The sequence below is a fragment of the Panthera uncia genome, chromosome X (genome assembly GCF_023721935.1).
Source record: "Panthera uncia isolate 11264 chromosome X, Puncia_PCG_1.0, whole genome shotgun sequence".
NCBI classification, from domain to species: Eukaryota; Metazoa; Chordata; class Mammalia; order Carnivora; family Felidae; genus Panthera; species Panthera uncia.
Genome location: NC_064817.1, coordinates 41,992,069 through 42,010,281, shown reverse-complemented (window position 1 = coordinate 42,010,281; position 18,213 = coordinate 41,992,069). Strand labels below are relative to the sequence as shown.

The 18,213-nt window shown below is 42.3% G+C and overlaps 1 protein-coding gene across 1 annotated transcript in view; it reads left to right on the top strand.

The window, feature by feature from the left end:
- The window catches only part of SHROOM4 (shroom family member 4), a 48,331-nt gene that overhangs the window by 2,114 nt on the left and 28,004 nt on the right, over window positions 1-18,213 (top strand). Inside the window, exons 2-3 of the mRNA XM_049643855.1 lie at window positions 443-2,939; window positions 9,275-9,336. Of these exons, the coding sequence (XP_049499812.1) occupies window positions 443-2,939; window positions 9,275-9,336 (2,559 nt within the window). The remainder of the gene's footprint in view (window positions 1-442; window positions 2,940-9,274; window positions 9,337-18,213) is intronic.

The window sequence follows — 18,213 nt, the reverse complement described above, 5'->3', positions numbered from 1 at the left end:
CCAGTGATTTACAAAGTGGGCTTGCTGAAATTGAATCAATCCTTTAGAGTCTCTCTCTAATACTAATATTCTGTAATTGTCTCTCCTGGCAGAGAGCCACATGCTGACTTCCTAAGGACAGTGACAGGCCAGAAGCAATTCTAGACTCACTGGCAGCAGGGAAACAGAGCATAAGCCCCAGTGGAGTTCTTACACTTTTACTCTTTGGGATCTTGCCCTCTCTTGTTTCCATATGTCGTTTTGTCTCCCATTTTACCACGTCTCTCTGGCGCCCCAGTATCCATATCTTTGTTTCCCTTCTTCCTTTTTTTGCCTTATCTCCTTCTTATTTGTGGCACGGGTGCCTCTGGGTTGTTCTGCCTTCTCCCACGGCAGGGCTGGCCATGGCGGGAGAGGGATGTGGTAATTTGGCTAACTAACCAGTGTGCCCTGTGTCTTGCAGTGACGTGTGTGTGCAGTGGTGTCCACTCTCCCGGCACTGCAGCACTGAGAAAAGCAGCTCCATTGGCAGCATGGAGAGCCTGGAGCAACCAGGCCAAGCTTCCTATGAGGGCCACCTCTTGCCCATGGATCAGAACATGTACCCCAACCAGCGTGACTCAGCCTATAGCTCCTTCTCAGCCAGCTCAAATGCCTCTGACTGTGCCCTTTCCCTCAAGCCAGAAGAGCCAGGCTCTGCAGACTGCATCATGCTAGGCCCGGGGCCAACAAAAGCTGCCAGTGGCCGGCCCAATGTGACTGAGACCTCTGGAGGTAGCCGGCGCACCACCAATGGGGGCCACCTGACTCCCAGCTCCCAGATGTCATCCTGTCCACAGGAGGCCCACTACTCTGGGCCTGCCAAGGCTACCAGAGGCCCACCACAGCCTCCAGTGAGGCGAGACAGTCTTCAGGCCTCCAGAGCCCAGCTCCTTAATGGAGAGCAGCATTGGACCTCTGAGCATGTGGACTCCTTGCAGCAGAAGGAGATAGTGAGCTTAGACACCGTGCTATCCCCAAGGAACCCTAACAGGTTCTGCTGCCTCAGTGGGCAAGACCAAGTGACAAATGAGGGCCATCAGAACTGTGAGCTCAGCCAAGGTCCTGAATCCAGCCAGCAGGACTCTGAGCAGCTACTGATGGAGGCCTCAGCCAAAGCCATTGGATTCCCAAAAGTGTATGACAAAGCTTCCAGCATAGATTCCAGCCCACTCAAGAAGGCTTCAGCAGAACCAACTAAGGCTGCTTCTCTTGGCAGCCCTCCACACCTCACAGGACCCACGGGGCATCGTCATAGTGCCCCTGAACAGCTTCTGGCATCCCACTTACAGCATGTACACCTTGATATGAGGGGCAGCAAGGGAATGGAGCTCCCAACTGGGGAGGATGGGCATGAGTGGACTCTGTCACCTTTGCATAGCAGCCACACAGGGAAGAAAAGTCCATGTTCCTCCACAGGAAGAGCCCAGGACCAGCCTAGCAAAGAGAGAAAGACCAGGCAAGTGGATGACAGGTCTTTGGGTTCAGGACACCAGAGCGCAAGCAGTTCCCCACATGGAGAGGCTGATGGACACCCTCCAGAGATAAGTTTCCAGGACCCAAACAGAGCCTGTAGAGCAAGCAGTGAATTAGCCAGCCAGCAGCCCTCTGCCTCTGGCTCCCTTGTTCAACAAACCAGAGATTGTTATTCAACCACTAAAGTAGCTGGCAGCATGGAGGCTACTGAAGAAGGGGACAGTGAACCCAAGGAATGTGGCCAGGTAGGTGGGAGACGAAATAGAGGGCCCCGGGGCCGCTCAATCCAAAACCGGCGTAAGAGTGAGCGTTTTGCTACCAATCTGCGTAATGAGATTCAGAGGAGGAAGGCCCAGCTCCAGAAGAGCAAGAATCCCTTGTCAAAGCTGTGTGACACTAAGGAGCCAGTGGAAGAGACTGAGGAGCCCCTAGAAAGTACTCCACGTTCTGCCTCGAACTCATGTCTTCTATCTTCATATAAAAAACCACCTAGCCCCAGGGACAAGCTCTTCAACAAGAGCATGATACTCAAGGCTAGGTCTTCAGAGTGCCTCACCCAAGCCACTGAGAGCCATGAATCTAGGACAGGCTTAGAGGGACAAATAAGCCCCGGCCAGAGGCCTGGCCAGCCCTCTTTTGGCCTGAACACCTGGTGGAAAGCATCTGACCTGTCCTCCTCAGACTCTGAGAAAACAAATGTTCACCATGGAGTCTGTGGAGGTCACTGGAGATGGTCTCCAGAGAACAACCTACAGCCACATGTGGCACTATCCATGGAAGGCCCTTCTAACCCAAGTGACAGCAAGGAATTGAAGGTTTCTACTGCCCAAGCTGGGGAGGAAGCCATCCTCCTTCCCTTTGCAGACAGAAGAAAGTTCTTTGAAGAGAGTAGCAAATCTTTATCTACATCACATTTGCCAGGTTTAACCACTCATAGCAATAAGACTTTTACCCAGAGACCAAAACCTATAGACCAAAACTTCCAGCCAATGAGCTCCAGCTATAGGGAATTGAGGCGCCATCCAATGGACCAATCATATCATTCTACAGACCAACCATATCATGCCACAGACAAATCATATCATTCGGTGTCACCCCTTCAGTCAGAAACTCCTACATACTCAGAATGTTTTGCAAGCAAAGGTCTAGAACCATCCATGTGCTGTAAGTCGCTGCACTGTGGGGATTTTGACTACCACAGGACCTGCTCCTACTCCTGCAGTGTCCAGGGAGCCATAGTCCATGACCCTTGCATGTATTGTTCTGGGGAAATCTGCCCTGCTTTGCGAAAGAGAAATATGATGCCAAACTGCTACAACTGTCGGTGCCACCACCACCAATACATCCGGTGTTCAGCTTGCTACCATAATCCCCTGCACAGTAGCCCTGAGGATGGCAGTTTGGCACCTAGCAACACTTGGAAACCCAGGAAGCTGACAGTGCAGGTGAGAACTTGGTTCTTGGATAGTTTTCCTTCCATTATTCTCTTGGTGAAGAGAAAGTGAGGCAAATCATTGGAAAATATAATGATTACAATTCCTTTAAACTGTATAGCCCTGGCTTCCCCAAGTGGTAGCTTAGTAACCTTGGGTAAGACACTCAGCCACCAAAGTTGCAGTTAACCCATCTTCAGATGAAAATGACATTTGCCTCACAAAATGGACAGAACTGGGATGTATATCCTGACTGTAAAATTGGTATCTGAGTGACCTTGAGCAAGTAAGTCATTCAACCACCAAAACTTGCATTACATGACCTTTTAAAAATGTTATTTATTTATTTTGAGAGAGAGAGAGAGAACATGAGCAGGGGAGGGGCAGAGAGAGGGAGAGAGAATCCCAAGTGGGGTCCACACTGTCAGTGCAGAGCCTGATGTGGGACTTGAACTCACAAACTGTGAGATCCTGACCTGAGCCGAAACCAAGAATCAGATGCTCAACCGACTGAGCCACCTAGGTGCCCCACAGTTACATGATTTTTAAACGGGAAAAAAACAGAACTTTTACCTCATAAAATGGCTAGTACTGAGAGAAGTCTTATTACCTCATCTCTAAAGTAGAGGAAAATAATGGCTGCCTCATAGATCAGTTGTGAAGATCAAACAGGTCTAATGCCTGACAGAAAATAGCACTTATTCCCTTCCAAATCCTGCTTAAAAATCTACTTGAACCTGCAAAATTTGTAAATGTCCCCCAGGTTTTCTAAAGAACAAATCCTTATGCCCTTCTCCAGCCTATCTTTGTCAGAGGCCCAGGTCTAGACTAGCTGTTGTTATACTCTGGTTATAACCTACCCCCCACCCCCAAACACAGGCTACCACCAATCCCCCAAGGGACTCCTGAGAGGATCCCCTATGTCCTCACCAGCTCACTGCCAGGTTCCTTCCCCATGGCTTCCCTAGCACCACCTTTTGGCTGGTGCACTCAAATCAGAAGTTAATTCCTGTGTTGAACTGTTGTTGCAGAGGCAGACACTCCTGAATGACTTAGTGTGTGGAGTTCTTCAATACACATTCTTTGAAGAAAAAAAAAAAAAGGAAACTTAGGGGTGAAAGAAGCCTTACACAAAAGAGTATATGCTATTCCTTTTATGTAACATTCTATAACAGCTATTCTGTGGGAAACAAGAAAACACTGGTTACCTACTGAAGGTGCCACAGAGATTGAGCAGGAAAACGCATGAGGGAACTTTGTCAGATGGTAGTGTTCTGTATCTTGATAACCATTTGAGTTACACAGGTGTATGCATTCATTGAAACTCAACAAATGTGCACTTAATACTTGTGCATTTCCCTGCAAGTAAATTTTGCCTAAAAATATTATAAACAAATATCAAACTTTATTTAATATGTATGCTGATGTTTTTGAAGTATATTGATGTATACAACTTATAGTTTTCAGCATACAAATGTTGCAAATATTTAGCTATTTATCCCTAGAATTTCATGTTTTTGATGCTATTGTAAATGGTATTGTTTTCTTAATGTCAAGTTAAAATTCGTTGTTAATACTATATGGAAATACAATTTAATTTTGTATATTGGTCTTGTATCTTGCAACCTTGCCAAACTCACTGGTTCTAGTAGCTTTGTGGTAGATTTTAAAAAGATTTTCTATATAGACAATCATGTCATCTGCAAATGAAATTGTTTTTTATCTTGCTTTCTATTGTGTATACATTTTCTAGGGGAGGGGGGGCCTTCTTGCACTGTCTAGGACCTCCAACACAATGTTTAGTAGAAATAGTAAGTGTGGCTAGTGTTGCATTGTTCCTAATCTCTCCATATTAAGTTTGATGTTAGCTATAAGTTTTCATAGATGCCCTTTGACAGCTTGAGGAAGTTCCCTTTCATTCTTAATTTGCTGAGAGCTTTGGTCAGGAGCAGATGCTGGATTCTTTAAAATGCTTTGTCTATATCTAGTGGAGTGATCCTATAGTTTTCTCTTTTACTCTGTTGATACGGTGAATTCTATTGATTGATTTTTGAAATAAGAACAAGACTAGATTTGCTAATATTTTGTTAGGGATTTTTGTGTTTATGATGATCAGGGATTTTAGTCTGTAGTTTTCTTATAATGTCCTTGTCTGGTTTTCATGACAAGATGCTGGCCTTACCAAATATGTCGGGAGGTTGTTCCTCCTCTTCCATCTTCAAAAAGAGTTTGCATACTACTGGTATTATTTCTTCCTTAAATGTTTAGTAGAATTTATCATCGAAGCCATTGGGGCCTGGAGTTTTCTTTGTGGAAAGATTTTAAACTACAAATTCCATTTCTTTAATAGATACAGGTCGTTTCAATTATCTTTTTCTTCTTGAGTGAGCTTTGGTAATTCATCAAGAAAAATCTGTCTATTTTCTTTAAGTTTTCAAATTTATGGGTATAAATCTCTTTTTCACTTTATTTTTTTTTTTAATTTTTTTTCTCAACTTTTTAATTTATTTTTGGGACAGAGAGAGACAGAGCATGAACGGGGGAGGGGCAGAGAGAGAGGGAGACACAGAATCGGAAACAGGCTCCAGGCTCCGAGCCATCAGCCCAGAGCCTGACGCGGGGCTCGAACTCACAGACCGCGAGATCGTGACCTGGCTGAAGTCGGACGCTTAACCGACTGCGCCACCCAGGCGCCCCTCTTTTTCACTTTAAAAATGCATCAAGAATGTAAGATAGATTGGTGGATGGGTAGAGGAGTGAATAGGTATGGAATCAGGCAGATGTAGTAACATAATCATTGCAAAATCTAAGTGGTGGGTATATAGATGATTGTAAACTTGTCCAACTTTTCTGGATGCTTGGAAATACTTAAGACAAAATGTTGAAGCAAAGAGGAGAGGAAATATAAAATAATGATTAAAAAATCACTGATGCTGGAACCAGACTGCTTGCATTCAAATTCCTAAGCTTCCCCATGTGAAAAAAAATGCAAGTAATAACTTACTTCATAAGTTGGTTGAGAGGATTAAATGGTAGAACATGGGTAAAGCGCTTAGAACAGTGACTACCAGAGAGTTATCATCTTTTGAGTGTGAGTTATTGTCTCCTAAACTAAAGGGAGATTTGAGCATAGTTTGAAATGTTTGCTGAAAGAAGGTCCTGCGAGTAGACAGTAGAGGAAGTAGGCTGAAGTTGGGGGAAAGGACATGATGGCTTGCAGGAGTATTGGCCCAGAGCTGGTAGCTCCATAAGAGAAGGAGATGAAATGTGAAGGTTGCAGCAGTTGGTAGCAGCAATGCAGGTGTGCCTGTGCCCACACCATACCTCTCCTTTTGTACTCTGAAGGAAGGGGACACAATGGGTTCCCGATGCCAGTTAGACCAGCTCAGCAAGTCTGCTTATACACTAGGCTTTCAGATATGTGGAGCCACTTCATGCCTGTTCTTCCCCTGCCACCTGAACACACACACATGTACATGCCAGACATAGGAAAACTTACAATATGGGATAGGACACCCCAGGTCAAATGACCAAGGTGGTTGTGATGGTCGGTGGCTGTCTGAAGTAGGGTTGAGATTCTGCTCCTTATGGCCCCTGAAAGAGGTTAGGGAGCTAATTATCTCCTTAGTACTTTAAGAGAACTAAAATCAGCATGCGCTTACATTCCTCATACTTCATGCCAGTTAGTTTTTCACATATTATCAGATTATTTCATTTAACAATTGTTTGAGATTAAGGTATAATAGGATCCACATTTTTAAATTGTTTTTTATTTTTTATTTTTTATTTTTTATTTTTTTGTGTTTATTTATTTTTGAGAGAGACAGAGTGCAAGCAGGGAAGGGGCATGGCAAGAGGGAGACACAGAATTCAAAGCAGGCTCCAGTCTCTGAGCTGTCAGCACAGAGCCCGATGCGGGGCTCCAACTCACGAACTGCAAGATCACGACTTCAGCTGAAGTCGGACACTCAACTGACTGAGCCATCCAGGCACCCATAGAATCCCCATTTTATAGCCAAGGAAGCTGAGGCTCACAGAGGTGACACATCTAGCAAGTGGCAAACGCAAAACTTGAACAACATAACCGTAACTGACATTTGAGTATCCACTTTGCACTCAGTATTATTCTAGGCACTTTATATGTATCAACTCATTTAGTCCTGGAAGCAATCAGGAAATAGGTACTGTTATTATGATGATCTCACTATTAAATAGCTGGGGGAGATAAGCTAAAGAGAAACTGTGTAGTTTTCCTGAAGTCATACCACTAGGGAAGGGCAGGTGTGGTATTTGAATCCATGTCATCTAGCTTTAGAGGCCAAGCTTCTAGTTGTGCTACACTGCCTCTCCATAAGCTAATTGAAAAGCCCAGGCCCAAACTGAGGGTTGATGGGGGGAAAGGGGAGAGGGGAAAATGCATGATGGGCATTGTTGGGATGAGCACTGGGTGTTGTATATAAATGATGAATCATGAGAATCTACACCCCAAACCAAGAACACACTGTAGACACTGTATGTTAGCCAACTTGACAATAAATTATATTAAAAAAAATAGAATATACTATTTAAAAGGTAAAAAAATAAAAGCCTTGGTTAATATTGTCAAATTCTCCTCCTGAAACAGTGCTTGTCTTCCCCATAACCTTGTTAATATTTAGCATTTTCATTAAGTTTAACCTGGGCCAATCAAATAAAGACAAAATTGGAATGCAAAAAGAAAAAGAAAGGAAAGCCTAGGCCCTCTCCAGTATGGCAGGATGCCTTCTAGCAGTATAACTTCGATTGGGGCAACAATTGAACCCCATCTGCGACAAGCTGTAGGGATCACTGCCTCATTGGTCCATAGAGTACAGGCAGTTTACACCAACTTAAGTGATTCAAGGAAACAAAGTAAGGTGATACTGGGGAGCTGAAAAGGAGATTGCAAATTGGGACAGGACTTTGGTTTGGCCACTGCTATTTACTGAGCACTTTCCACAGGGCATGGACAGGAAATCCTGGCTTCCATTGTGCCTGAATGAGTAATAGTGTCTTTGAGGGCAGGGACATCTCAGAAGGGTGTTGAGGCAGAGTTTGAAGTCTAACAAGTGGTCAGAGCTGCTCTAATATGACAAGTACAGGCAGGGACCGCTCTGGTCTTGGGAAAGCTATAAAACCTCATCTTTCTTGTGACTGCTAACATCTACAGCCTCTCGCATGCCAAGCATTGTGCTAGGCATTCTCTATGCATATCCCATTTTGTACTCACTCCCGGGAAGCCAGCAAAGCTTGATGGCATAGCCCTTATTTACTAGATAGGAAGCTGAGGTTCAGAGAGGTGATATAACTTCCCTCAGACAGCACAGCTAATAAGTGTCTTAGCCAGTATGACAGACACTAAGTATCTTACCCCCAAAAGGGAGTAAAATTTTTTTTTACTGGGGCAAAAGTTAATAAAACTTTGAATAGGACTAATGACAGCATTGGAGGAAGAGGGAATTTGGGAGATCAGTGAGGTTTAGGAAAAATTGTGCTTTCCTGTTGAGTTAAGCTTTGGGTTGCCAGGTAGAGAATGATGGATGCAAAGTCAGGGAGAATGTCAAAAGGCAAATTTGCATCAGGTTTGGAGCTAGAATAGGAAGGGAGGAGCATTTTTACAAATGGCACATATGGCTTGAGCTACAGTTTGCTTGGGCAAAGCCCTTAAGGAAAAAATGGCCAGGGTGGAGAGCATGCTTCTGTAATGTGGGGACCGTGGCACCTGGCACTCGTGTTCCCCAGAGATGAGCCCGCCTCAGCCTCTACTAGTGGATCTGGGAGGAGAAGGAAGGGCCCCTGCAGTACAAAGATGTGCTGGCATGCATTCTCTGTGTGTGCCTCACCTTGGGAAAAGGTTAGAGCAGCACGGGGCTTCAGGCCTGAAAGCCCCCTCAAGGGCCAGGGCTTCGAAGAAGATGCTTTCTATGTTAGAAGAGGCAAGAGGAATGAGCAGGTTCATGTAGCAGAATAAACAAAAAGACCTCCTTCACAAGAGCCAGAGCAAACAGCAAACGTGCTAAACTGGTTTACAAGATGGTTTGGGAGGGGAGTGGAGAAAGAGAGGGAAACACGGAGTTTCTAGAGCACATGATCCAGGTCTCTGAGTACTCTCTTAGTCTCTGCATGCCCCCAGCAGTTCGCCAGGCCTCTGGACAGAAAGGCAGCACTCCAGGTGCATATTTCTCTAGCCTGTGTGGGAAAGTAGAAGAAACCAAGTGCGGGGAGCGGGGTCTGGCCAGGGACAGGCTTCTGACCTCTTCACATTTTTGAAGACATCTGGATACCTGGATGCTCAGAGCTCCCTAATTTATCACAATTTTGCTTTGCAGGAATTTCCTGGGGATAAATGGAAACCAATAACAGGAAACAGGAAGACCAGCCAGTCAGGGAGGTAAGTGATCACTCAGGGAGTAGGGTGTGTTGATGTCTCTGAGACTTCTATAGAAATTGCTAAGATCTTCTGTTTGCTCAGTTTCCTTTGAGGAACCTGGCCTGGTGTGTCCATACCAAGAACTTCATACCACAGATGTAATCTAGCCTGCTCCCCAGGCAGCTGGGCTACAGACCAAACTGATCACTATGACGTTTTGGAATACATAGTATTCCCCATAGTATTGTGGGGAAGTGTGCCCATCAGCTCAGAGGCCTGGGGCAGGCTTGCCCAGCCACAAGGACATGTGGGAGCAGATCATGCTGAAATATAGGTGAGACGGCATAAAGTATGCTCACATCCACAGCAGCCACTGAACAATTAATTGGAAAGGACAGAGACGAGATAAGACTGTCCAGCTACCACTGTGCCTTTGCCTCCTTTGTTGGAGCCACCTGTTTTTGGCCTCTGCCACCTTTCTTTTTACAGGGCTTTGTGAAGAACTTAAGGCATATCCAGGGGCAGATCATGCTAACGATAGATTAAAATTCCTGGAAGAAGGTAGGGACATTTTTGCAAATGGCACATATGGCCTGGACTAAAGGAAAGAGAGTTGCTTGGGCAAAACCCTTAAGGAAAAAAAAAAAAGTAGAGAGTCTACTCCTGTAATGTGAGGAGCTTGGCACCCAGTGCTTATGCTCCCCAGAGATAAGCCCACTTGCCATAGGTGACTAGAAGGAGTGGACAGTTAGTTTTTCCAGTTTGCTCTCCATCAATCAGCCTGGCAGCCTTCTTTTTCATGAAATTCCTTGATATGTTCTTTTAGCCAGTTCTTCTCTGGGTCAAATTATACAAGATACCCTGAAATTATATTGATTCTTTAACTCAAACTCTAGAAATGAAGGAGGAAGAAGGCCCTTAGTTGTGCCTCTGTGGGGGCACCAATGGAGAGAGCACCAAGGAAGTGGACTAGAATCCCGGGTCTTCTGACCCCCTGTGATTTGGTGGTACATGCAGGAATAATTTTGGCTTTCTTTTGACTCCAAAGTATGGGGCACCCATCAGGTTTCTGGTTGGCCATGAGAAAAGAGAGGAACCCAACATTTTTGAATAATCTACTAAGTGTCAGTCACTGGACTGGATCTTTTTTAACCCATAATCTCATTTATTCCCCACAACAGTTCATTTCATTACATATTTTATAGATGAGGTCACACAACCAATAAGCGATGAAGCCAGAATTTGGACCCAGGTTTGTCTGGCCCCAAAGTTTATGCTTTTCCCCTTACAACTTCATCGATTAGGATCCCAAAGGAAACCTTTCAAAAGGATCCCTCAGCATCCTGTCTCAGAAGTCTGAGGCCTTTGGAACTCTCTGGCTGGTCTGATTCCCTGCTGTGGACCTGCTGAGTTTCCCATATTAGACTGAGACCTTTGAGAGAGGAGACCACATCTCAGCCTTATCTTCTTACCACAGAGACTTATCCTCTGTGCCTAACATAGCGCCTGACACAGAGAAGTCCCTCAAGAGGTATTTGCCGTTGGCTTACCAACTGAGGAAACAGAGCCTCCTCCACCATTGAATGGGTGAAATGACACAAAAATAATAATGCTAACTAACATTTCTTGAGCACATTGCTCTATTCTAGGCACCAAAGCACTTTACAAATATTTACAGCTGACCCTTGAATGACACAGGTCTGAACTGCATGGGTTTGCTTATACATGGATTTTTTTTCCAATGAATACAATACAGTACTTTAAATATATTTTCTCTCCTTAATGATTTTTCAAAATGTTTATTTATTTTGAGAGAGAGCAAGTGAGGGAGGGGCAAAGAGAAACGGAGAGAGAATCCCAAGCAGGCTCCACACTGTCAGCACAGAGTCCTACACCTACACGGGGCTCAATCTACAAACCATGAGATCGTGACCTGGGCTGAAATCAACTGACTGAGCCATCCTGGTGCACCCCCCCAACTTATGATTTGCTTAATGACATTTTTCTTTTCCCTAGCTTACTTCCTCATAAGAATATAGCATACGATACCTAAGACATACAAAATATGAGCTCATTGACTATGTTATCAGTAAGGCTGCCAGTCAACAGTAGGCTGTTAGTAGTTAAGTTTTGGGGGAGTCGAGAGTTATACATGGATTTCCAACTGCATGGGGGGTGGGGATTGGTGTCCCTAACCCCCACATTGTTCAAAGGTCAACTGTGTCTATCACCATAACCTAAAGGGGTAGTTATTATTAGTCTCTCTGGCAGAAGAAACTGATAAATTCACTTGCCTAAAATCCCACAGGTGTAGTAAGTTGATTAGACCCAGGTGGTCTACCTTTAGAGACACTAGACTCAACTACAGTGCTTCTACAAAATGGTTCTCTTCCCAGTCAGCCTGTGAAGTAAGAGGACTTTATTCAAAACCTAGTGTACGCACTGCCTTTTTCTAGGCAAGCAGGGGAGTATTAGAGAGCGAGCATCAGGAAGCACAATGCCTGTCCACCCACAGCTTGAGCAAGGAAGACTAACCCACACAAAGTTAAGTAGCAATAATCATAAATTACCACTTACAAAACAATGTGCTGCAAGCTAAGTTACACATATTATGTTATGTTTTATATTTTCCAAGATCCTGTCAGGTATGTATTATAACTAGAACAGTGGCTTTCAAACTTGAATGTGCTTTAGAAACACCTGGAGGGCTTGTTAAAACACAGACAGGTGGATCCTACACTTACCCCCCAACCCCTTCCAGAAACTGTGATTCAGTAGGTATGGAATAAAAGTAAAAATCTGCATTTCTAACAAGGTTGCCCAGGTGATGCTCATGCAGCTGGTCCTGGGATCACACTTTGGGAACCACTGACTCAGAGAAAGATGTGAGGCTCAGAGAAGTTATAGTAGTTTACTGAAGGTCTCATGGCTATCAAAGGGACAAACCAGGATTTAAACTTAGCTTTTGCTTACTCTGATGAGTTGTTGTAAGATGAAAAGTGTCAAATACATGGTTTAAACAAGAAGTATCTGGCACGTGGTAAGGAGCCAATACATGATAAATTGTTTTCTATTTAAGTTTGCTGGAGGGTAAGAAAACTGAAGGCTGGGACCTACAGGAGGAAAAACCCAGGGGAGCTAAGCAGAGTATGTTGGAGAAATAAACTTCACGGGTTAACGGTTCTGGCCTTGGAATCAGCCTGCCTGGGTTCAAATCCAGATTCTTATTTTCTCTAGCTTGTGTAACCTTGGCAAGTGGGTGGCTCTTCCTCTCTCTGCCCTATCAGTTTCTTTATTTGTGAAATGGGGTAAGAGTACATAGCTCAGGTGATTGTTGCCAGGATTAAATTAGAAAATATGTACAAAGCATTTGGAACAAAACCTGGCACAGTAAACCCTCGGTAAATGTTAGTTGTAATAATAAAGAGGAATACCGGGGAGCAGCAGCAGCAGTAACAGTAGAGGAAAGGGGTGAAGAGTGAAATATTGGACCAGGATAGGTAGGCCTTGAAAACTATTATAGTATCACAAATACGAAAGATACTGCAGGTTATCGATCAGGTAAATGATGTGATAAATGTGGGACTGAGGCAACCTTGCTGCATTTGTAGCCTAGATAGGTTGAAGGAAGAAAAATTAGGGTAAGTGATCCAGGCATGGAAGAGGAGGGCCTTGGATTGGGAAGGTGGAGGTGCAGTAGGAATGAAGCAGAAGAGACAGATAAATATGTGTGATATTTTGGAGGGGGGGGGGCGCAGAGATGTTTATTGTGAAAACAAAATTACAGGAAATTAAAAACAGAAGAAAAAGTAGCCTTATTCCTACCACCCAAACACCCTGATTGTTTTTATTTCCCTACCAACTTTTATCTATAGGTATGGAGATTTTTTTGGCATAGTTATATAAAAACTATGTAGATGCGATTTTTGTGTGTCCGGCTTCTTTTTTTCCCCACTAAGCATTACTCGGCAAACAATTTTTCATGTTACTATACAGGCCTCCTCAATCGTTATAAATTTTAATGGCTGCATATTTCACCAGCTTAATGTGCTGTGATTTGCTTAATCATTCCCAAATTGTTGGATAATTAGGTTGTTTCAAATTTCTTGCTATTATAAAGTAATGCTGCAGAAAAATTTGGAGTAGCTATAACCTTTTTCTCATTTTGAATTATCTCATTAAAAATAATTATCTAGAGTTGTGATTACTAGTTGAAGCAATATGAACATTCTTCTTGTTCTTGATAGATTTCACCAAATTGTTTTCCCAGGAGGCATTTTACACTGCCATTAGCAATATATAAGGATACCAATTTCCCCCAAATCTTGCCATCTGTGGAAAATGTTTCTAATGCAATGGGCATAAATGGCACCTATTATAATTTTAATTGGCTTACTTTGATTATTCTAGTTTGAAATGTTTTTGTGTGTTTATTTAATATTTGCATTGTTTCTCAAGTGAATTGTTCAAATGATTTGCTTACAAATAAGTGACACATTTTGAGGGAAGAGCAGAGAGAACTGGTGACTGGAATTTGGGAAAGAAAAATAATAAGTCAAAAATAACTCTGGGCAAAACAACAACACTCTGAGCCCTAGGTGACCTGGAGAAAGTTATTGAAGTAGCTGGGACAGGTGAGAGAGGGGAGCTAGCTTGGTGCAGAAGATAAGCTTGAGTTGAGATATGTTGAACTTGAAATTAGTGAGGAAGACAGGTGGATTCTTTGCAGGAGGTTTGTCAATCATCCAGGCAGGGAGTAGGATGAGGAAGAAGAACCAGTAAAGGAAACTGAATGGGCAAGCAGCTGGTGTGGCAGAAGAGGTTGGCCAGTGCACCATCACAGAAGATACAGAGAGAATCGCTACTGGCTCTGACAATTGGGAATCGCAAGTGACCTTCAAGAAAGCAAACTTAGTAAAGCAGTGGGCATAGCAAGTAGATGGCATGATGGTCTGTGAGGGGTATTCATAGAAGAAAAATGTATAGAGCTTTACACATCATAAATTCACCTATTTTAAGTGTGGAATTCAGTGAGCTTTGGTAAATTTATGATGCTATGCAATCATCACCACAATCCAATTTTAAGACCTATCCATCTCCCTACAAAGATTCCCTGTGCCCATTTACAGTCACTCCCCATTCCCACCATCAACCTCAAGCAACCACAAATCTACTTTCTGTTCCTGTGGATTTGCCTATACTGTACACTTCCAGTAGATGGAATGATACAATATGAGGGCTTTTGTGTCTGGCTTCTTTCACTTCGTGTGCTATAATGGTTCATTGTGTTGTAGCCTGTATCAGTATTTCATGCCTTTTCTTTGCCAAATAATAGTCCACTGTATGGATATACCACTTTTTATGTATCCACTTATCTATTTAGTGGACATTTGTGTTATTTTCACTTTTTAGCTGTTGTGAATAATGCTGCCATGACCATTCATGTACAAGTTTCTGTGTGGACATGTTTTCAGTTCTCTCATACTTAGGAGTGGAATTTGGGGGCCATATGGTAATTCTATTAACTTTCCAAGGAACAGCCTGTTTTTCAAAGTGGCTGTACCATTTCACATTTCCACTAGCACTGTAGGAAGGTTTCAGTTTCCTTTCATTAATTTTAATACAATGAATATGTGTTAGGGTGACTGTGTGATTTGAAAAACATTTTAAAGGAAGAATTTGAACACTTCAAAATGCTCTAAAAGAAAAAGTTGGCCAGGGAAAGGAAGGAGATAAATGGGGTGGTAATTAGAGAGAGCAATGAGGTTTAAGTTGGTGGTTCTCAGAATGTGTTCCTAGGACCAACACCCTCAGTATCTCCTCTGAATTTGTTAGGGATGAAAATTCCAAGGCCCCACTCAGACCTACTGAATCAGAAACTGGGATGGGGCCCACAGTCTGTGTTTTAACAGCCCTGCAAGTGATTCTGATTCCAGCTACTGATGAGAACCACTGGTTTAAGTGAAGGTTTGGTCAGGATCTGGGAGACTGGTTTAAATTTAAAACCAGAAGAGAGAGGTCAATGGAAGGAAAAAGAGTATGGATTCTTAAGACGGATGACAGTTTATGACCTCAGGGAAGATGAGAAGGTCAAGGGCAGAGATGACACTTAAGAAGAGAAATATTGATGGAGTTTCCGCTCACCTTCCCCTCCAACCACCACAACACAAATTTTTAACATTTCTTATGTCGTTTCTGTCTCAATTGGAATGATGGGTGTAGGTGGGAAAATCAAATGTATATTCTTGAGCCACTCTCTTTGCTTGGAAGCCTGCAATGAATTTTAATTCCAGGTAGTTACACTCTTGGTTGTATCCCTCCACTGTTATTTGGTTTGTGTGCAGAGAATGCAAATGCATTATAATATTAGCAGGAGGGAAAACCGGCGGTGAGTAGCTCTGCTGGGAGAAAAAGCTATATACATAAGCTATGTATTTAAAAGCCAAAAGAAAGTATTTTCCAGATTATCTCTTTTGGTTTTCTGTACCTACAATTGCTTCCTGTGATCTTTTCCATTTTACCACTTTGCACAGAGCTTTAAAGTGTGTAGAGTGTTTTTATACACATGGCTACATTTACAGTTAATCCTCACAACAACCCTATGCAGTTAAGCCTTATTTTTTCCCATTTCACTGAAGGAAGCTGAGACTCAGGAAAGGTAGTATTATACTATTATTAGCAATGACAACAAAAGGTATAATAGCTAACGTTTATTAAGTGTTTCTTATGTGTCAGTCACTGCTATAAGCATTTCCCTTTCATTATTCATTATTTATCATGACCCTACAAGATAGTTAGCATTTATTGACCCAATTTTACAGACAAGGGAACTTACAGATAGATTAAAGTCCTTTTCCCAAGGTCAAACAGGTATCTGACTCCAAAGCCCTTTGCTTCTGGGATTATAAAGCAAGTACGTGACAAAACTGGACTACTACCCAGTTGTTTCAGTTCTCAGCCTAGGGCTTTCTTCCTTCCTTTTATCAAACCACAAACCAAATAGGACAGCATTTCCTATTTGCTGACTGAGTGAAAGAAAATGGATAATTCAGAGTTGAATCTCATTGTATTAGGAAGAGTACACTTTTCAGGAAGGCTTTGCATCTAAGAAGAATGCAGTCTTCCGAGGCATGGAAGGATTTGTCAAAAGTGTGACAAAGGGAATTTAAATATCTGGGTATTAATTTAATCCTGGGCACACAAAACTTATCCAAGGAAAATTATAAAACTCTAATGGGAGAAATAAAGACCTGAATAAATGCATAGCTGTACTCTGCTTCAATTTGGGAAGACTAAATATAGCAATGATTATAACACTCCCTAAGTTAATATATAGATGTAATGCACTACTGATTAGAGTCACTGTGGGATACTTTATAGAACTTGCCAAATTCATAGTGAAATTTATCTGGAAGAACAAGTAGGCAGTAATACCAAAGAATACATTTATTTAAAAAGACAATGATGGTAGACCTACCCTATCAGATTTTAAAGCCTGTCATAAAGTGACAATTATCAAAACCATATGATAGTGGGTTGAAAACAGGAAAACAGTTAAAAAGTTTTTTTTAAAGATTCTAGGAATAGATTCAAGCTATTCTAAGAATATAGAGCACTGGAAACATCCCTGAACTGGGGAAAGGAATCACTCTTTCTTTAATGTTGGAATTGTAGGTATCATTATGGAGAATAATTAAATTTCTTAACGTTTATTTTATTTTTGAGAGACAGAGACAGAGCACGAGTGGGAGAGGGGCAGAGAGAGAGGGAGACACACAATTTGAAGCAGGCTCCAGGCTCTGAGCTGTCAGCACAGAGCCCACCGCGGGACTCAAAGTCATGGACCATGAGATCATGACCTGAGCCAAAGTCGGATGCTCAACTGACTGAGCCACCTAGGCACCCAAGAATGATTAACTTAGATAACTAGTACACACTTTACTCCGTAGTAAATTCCAAAAAGCAGACAGTGAGATAGCATATTTATTCCAGCTTAGATAGAAGATAAATTTGTGTCTGTTAAATGGAGGATACCATTAGAGACAAGATGGATGATTTTAAATATATGAAAGTGGGGGGGGGAGACCTTTGTACAACAAAATGTAATAAAAAGCTGAACAACAGAATGAGGAAAATATCTGCGGCCAGCATCACTGATAACAGTTGACTGTCCAAACAATATAAAGAATGGATATAGATATAGAAAGTCAGCTTTCAGATTCAGCTTCATAAAAGAGCAAGGAAACTGGGCAGGCACTTTACACGTGAGAACATAAAGGCAGTAAAATCACTGCATGGAAAAGTACAAGCTTAGTAGCAATTAAAGACATGCAAACAAAAACAACTTCCACATATCACAACTTGCTTATTAAACTATCAACAATTAATGGAAATGATCAATAGAAATTACAAAACACTATCTTGACAAGGCTGTGGGGAAACTGTTTCTGGGAGCAGTATAAGTTGGTTCAGTTTTTCTGGAGGGCAATCAGAAATATGTGACAGAAGTTATAAAGCTATTTGTTCATACTATTTGGCCCAGCAGACCCCCAAGGGAATAACCTAGAAAGGAAAAAATGATTTGTTTAAATATATTCATAGTAGTGCTATTTATAATCAGGGAAAACATTTACCATGCTAATATATTATCATCATGGAACAGAATATAGCCATTAACAATGGCAGGTGTACAAATATTGGGTCTTGCACAGAAATGAGTATTTGTAATAATATTAACCAAAAAAGGGCTAAATCCTAAATCACATGTTGAATCTGATAGTAGCCATACACAAAGAAAATTCAGAAAGGCAACTGGTAAAGTGTAAGTAGCTGGAATTGAATGTGCATGGTGTTTTTTGGGTATATGTCAAATTGCTGGATTTTTATAATGAAAAAGAA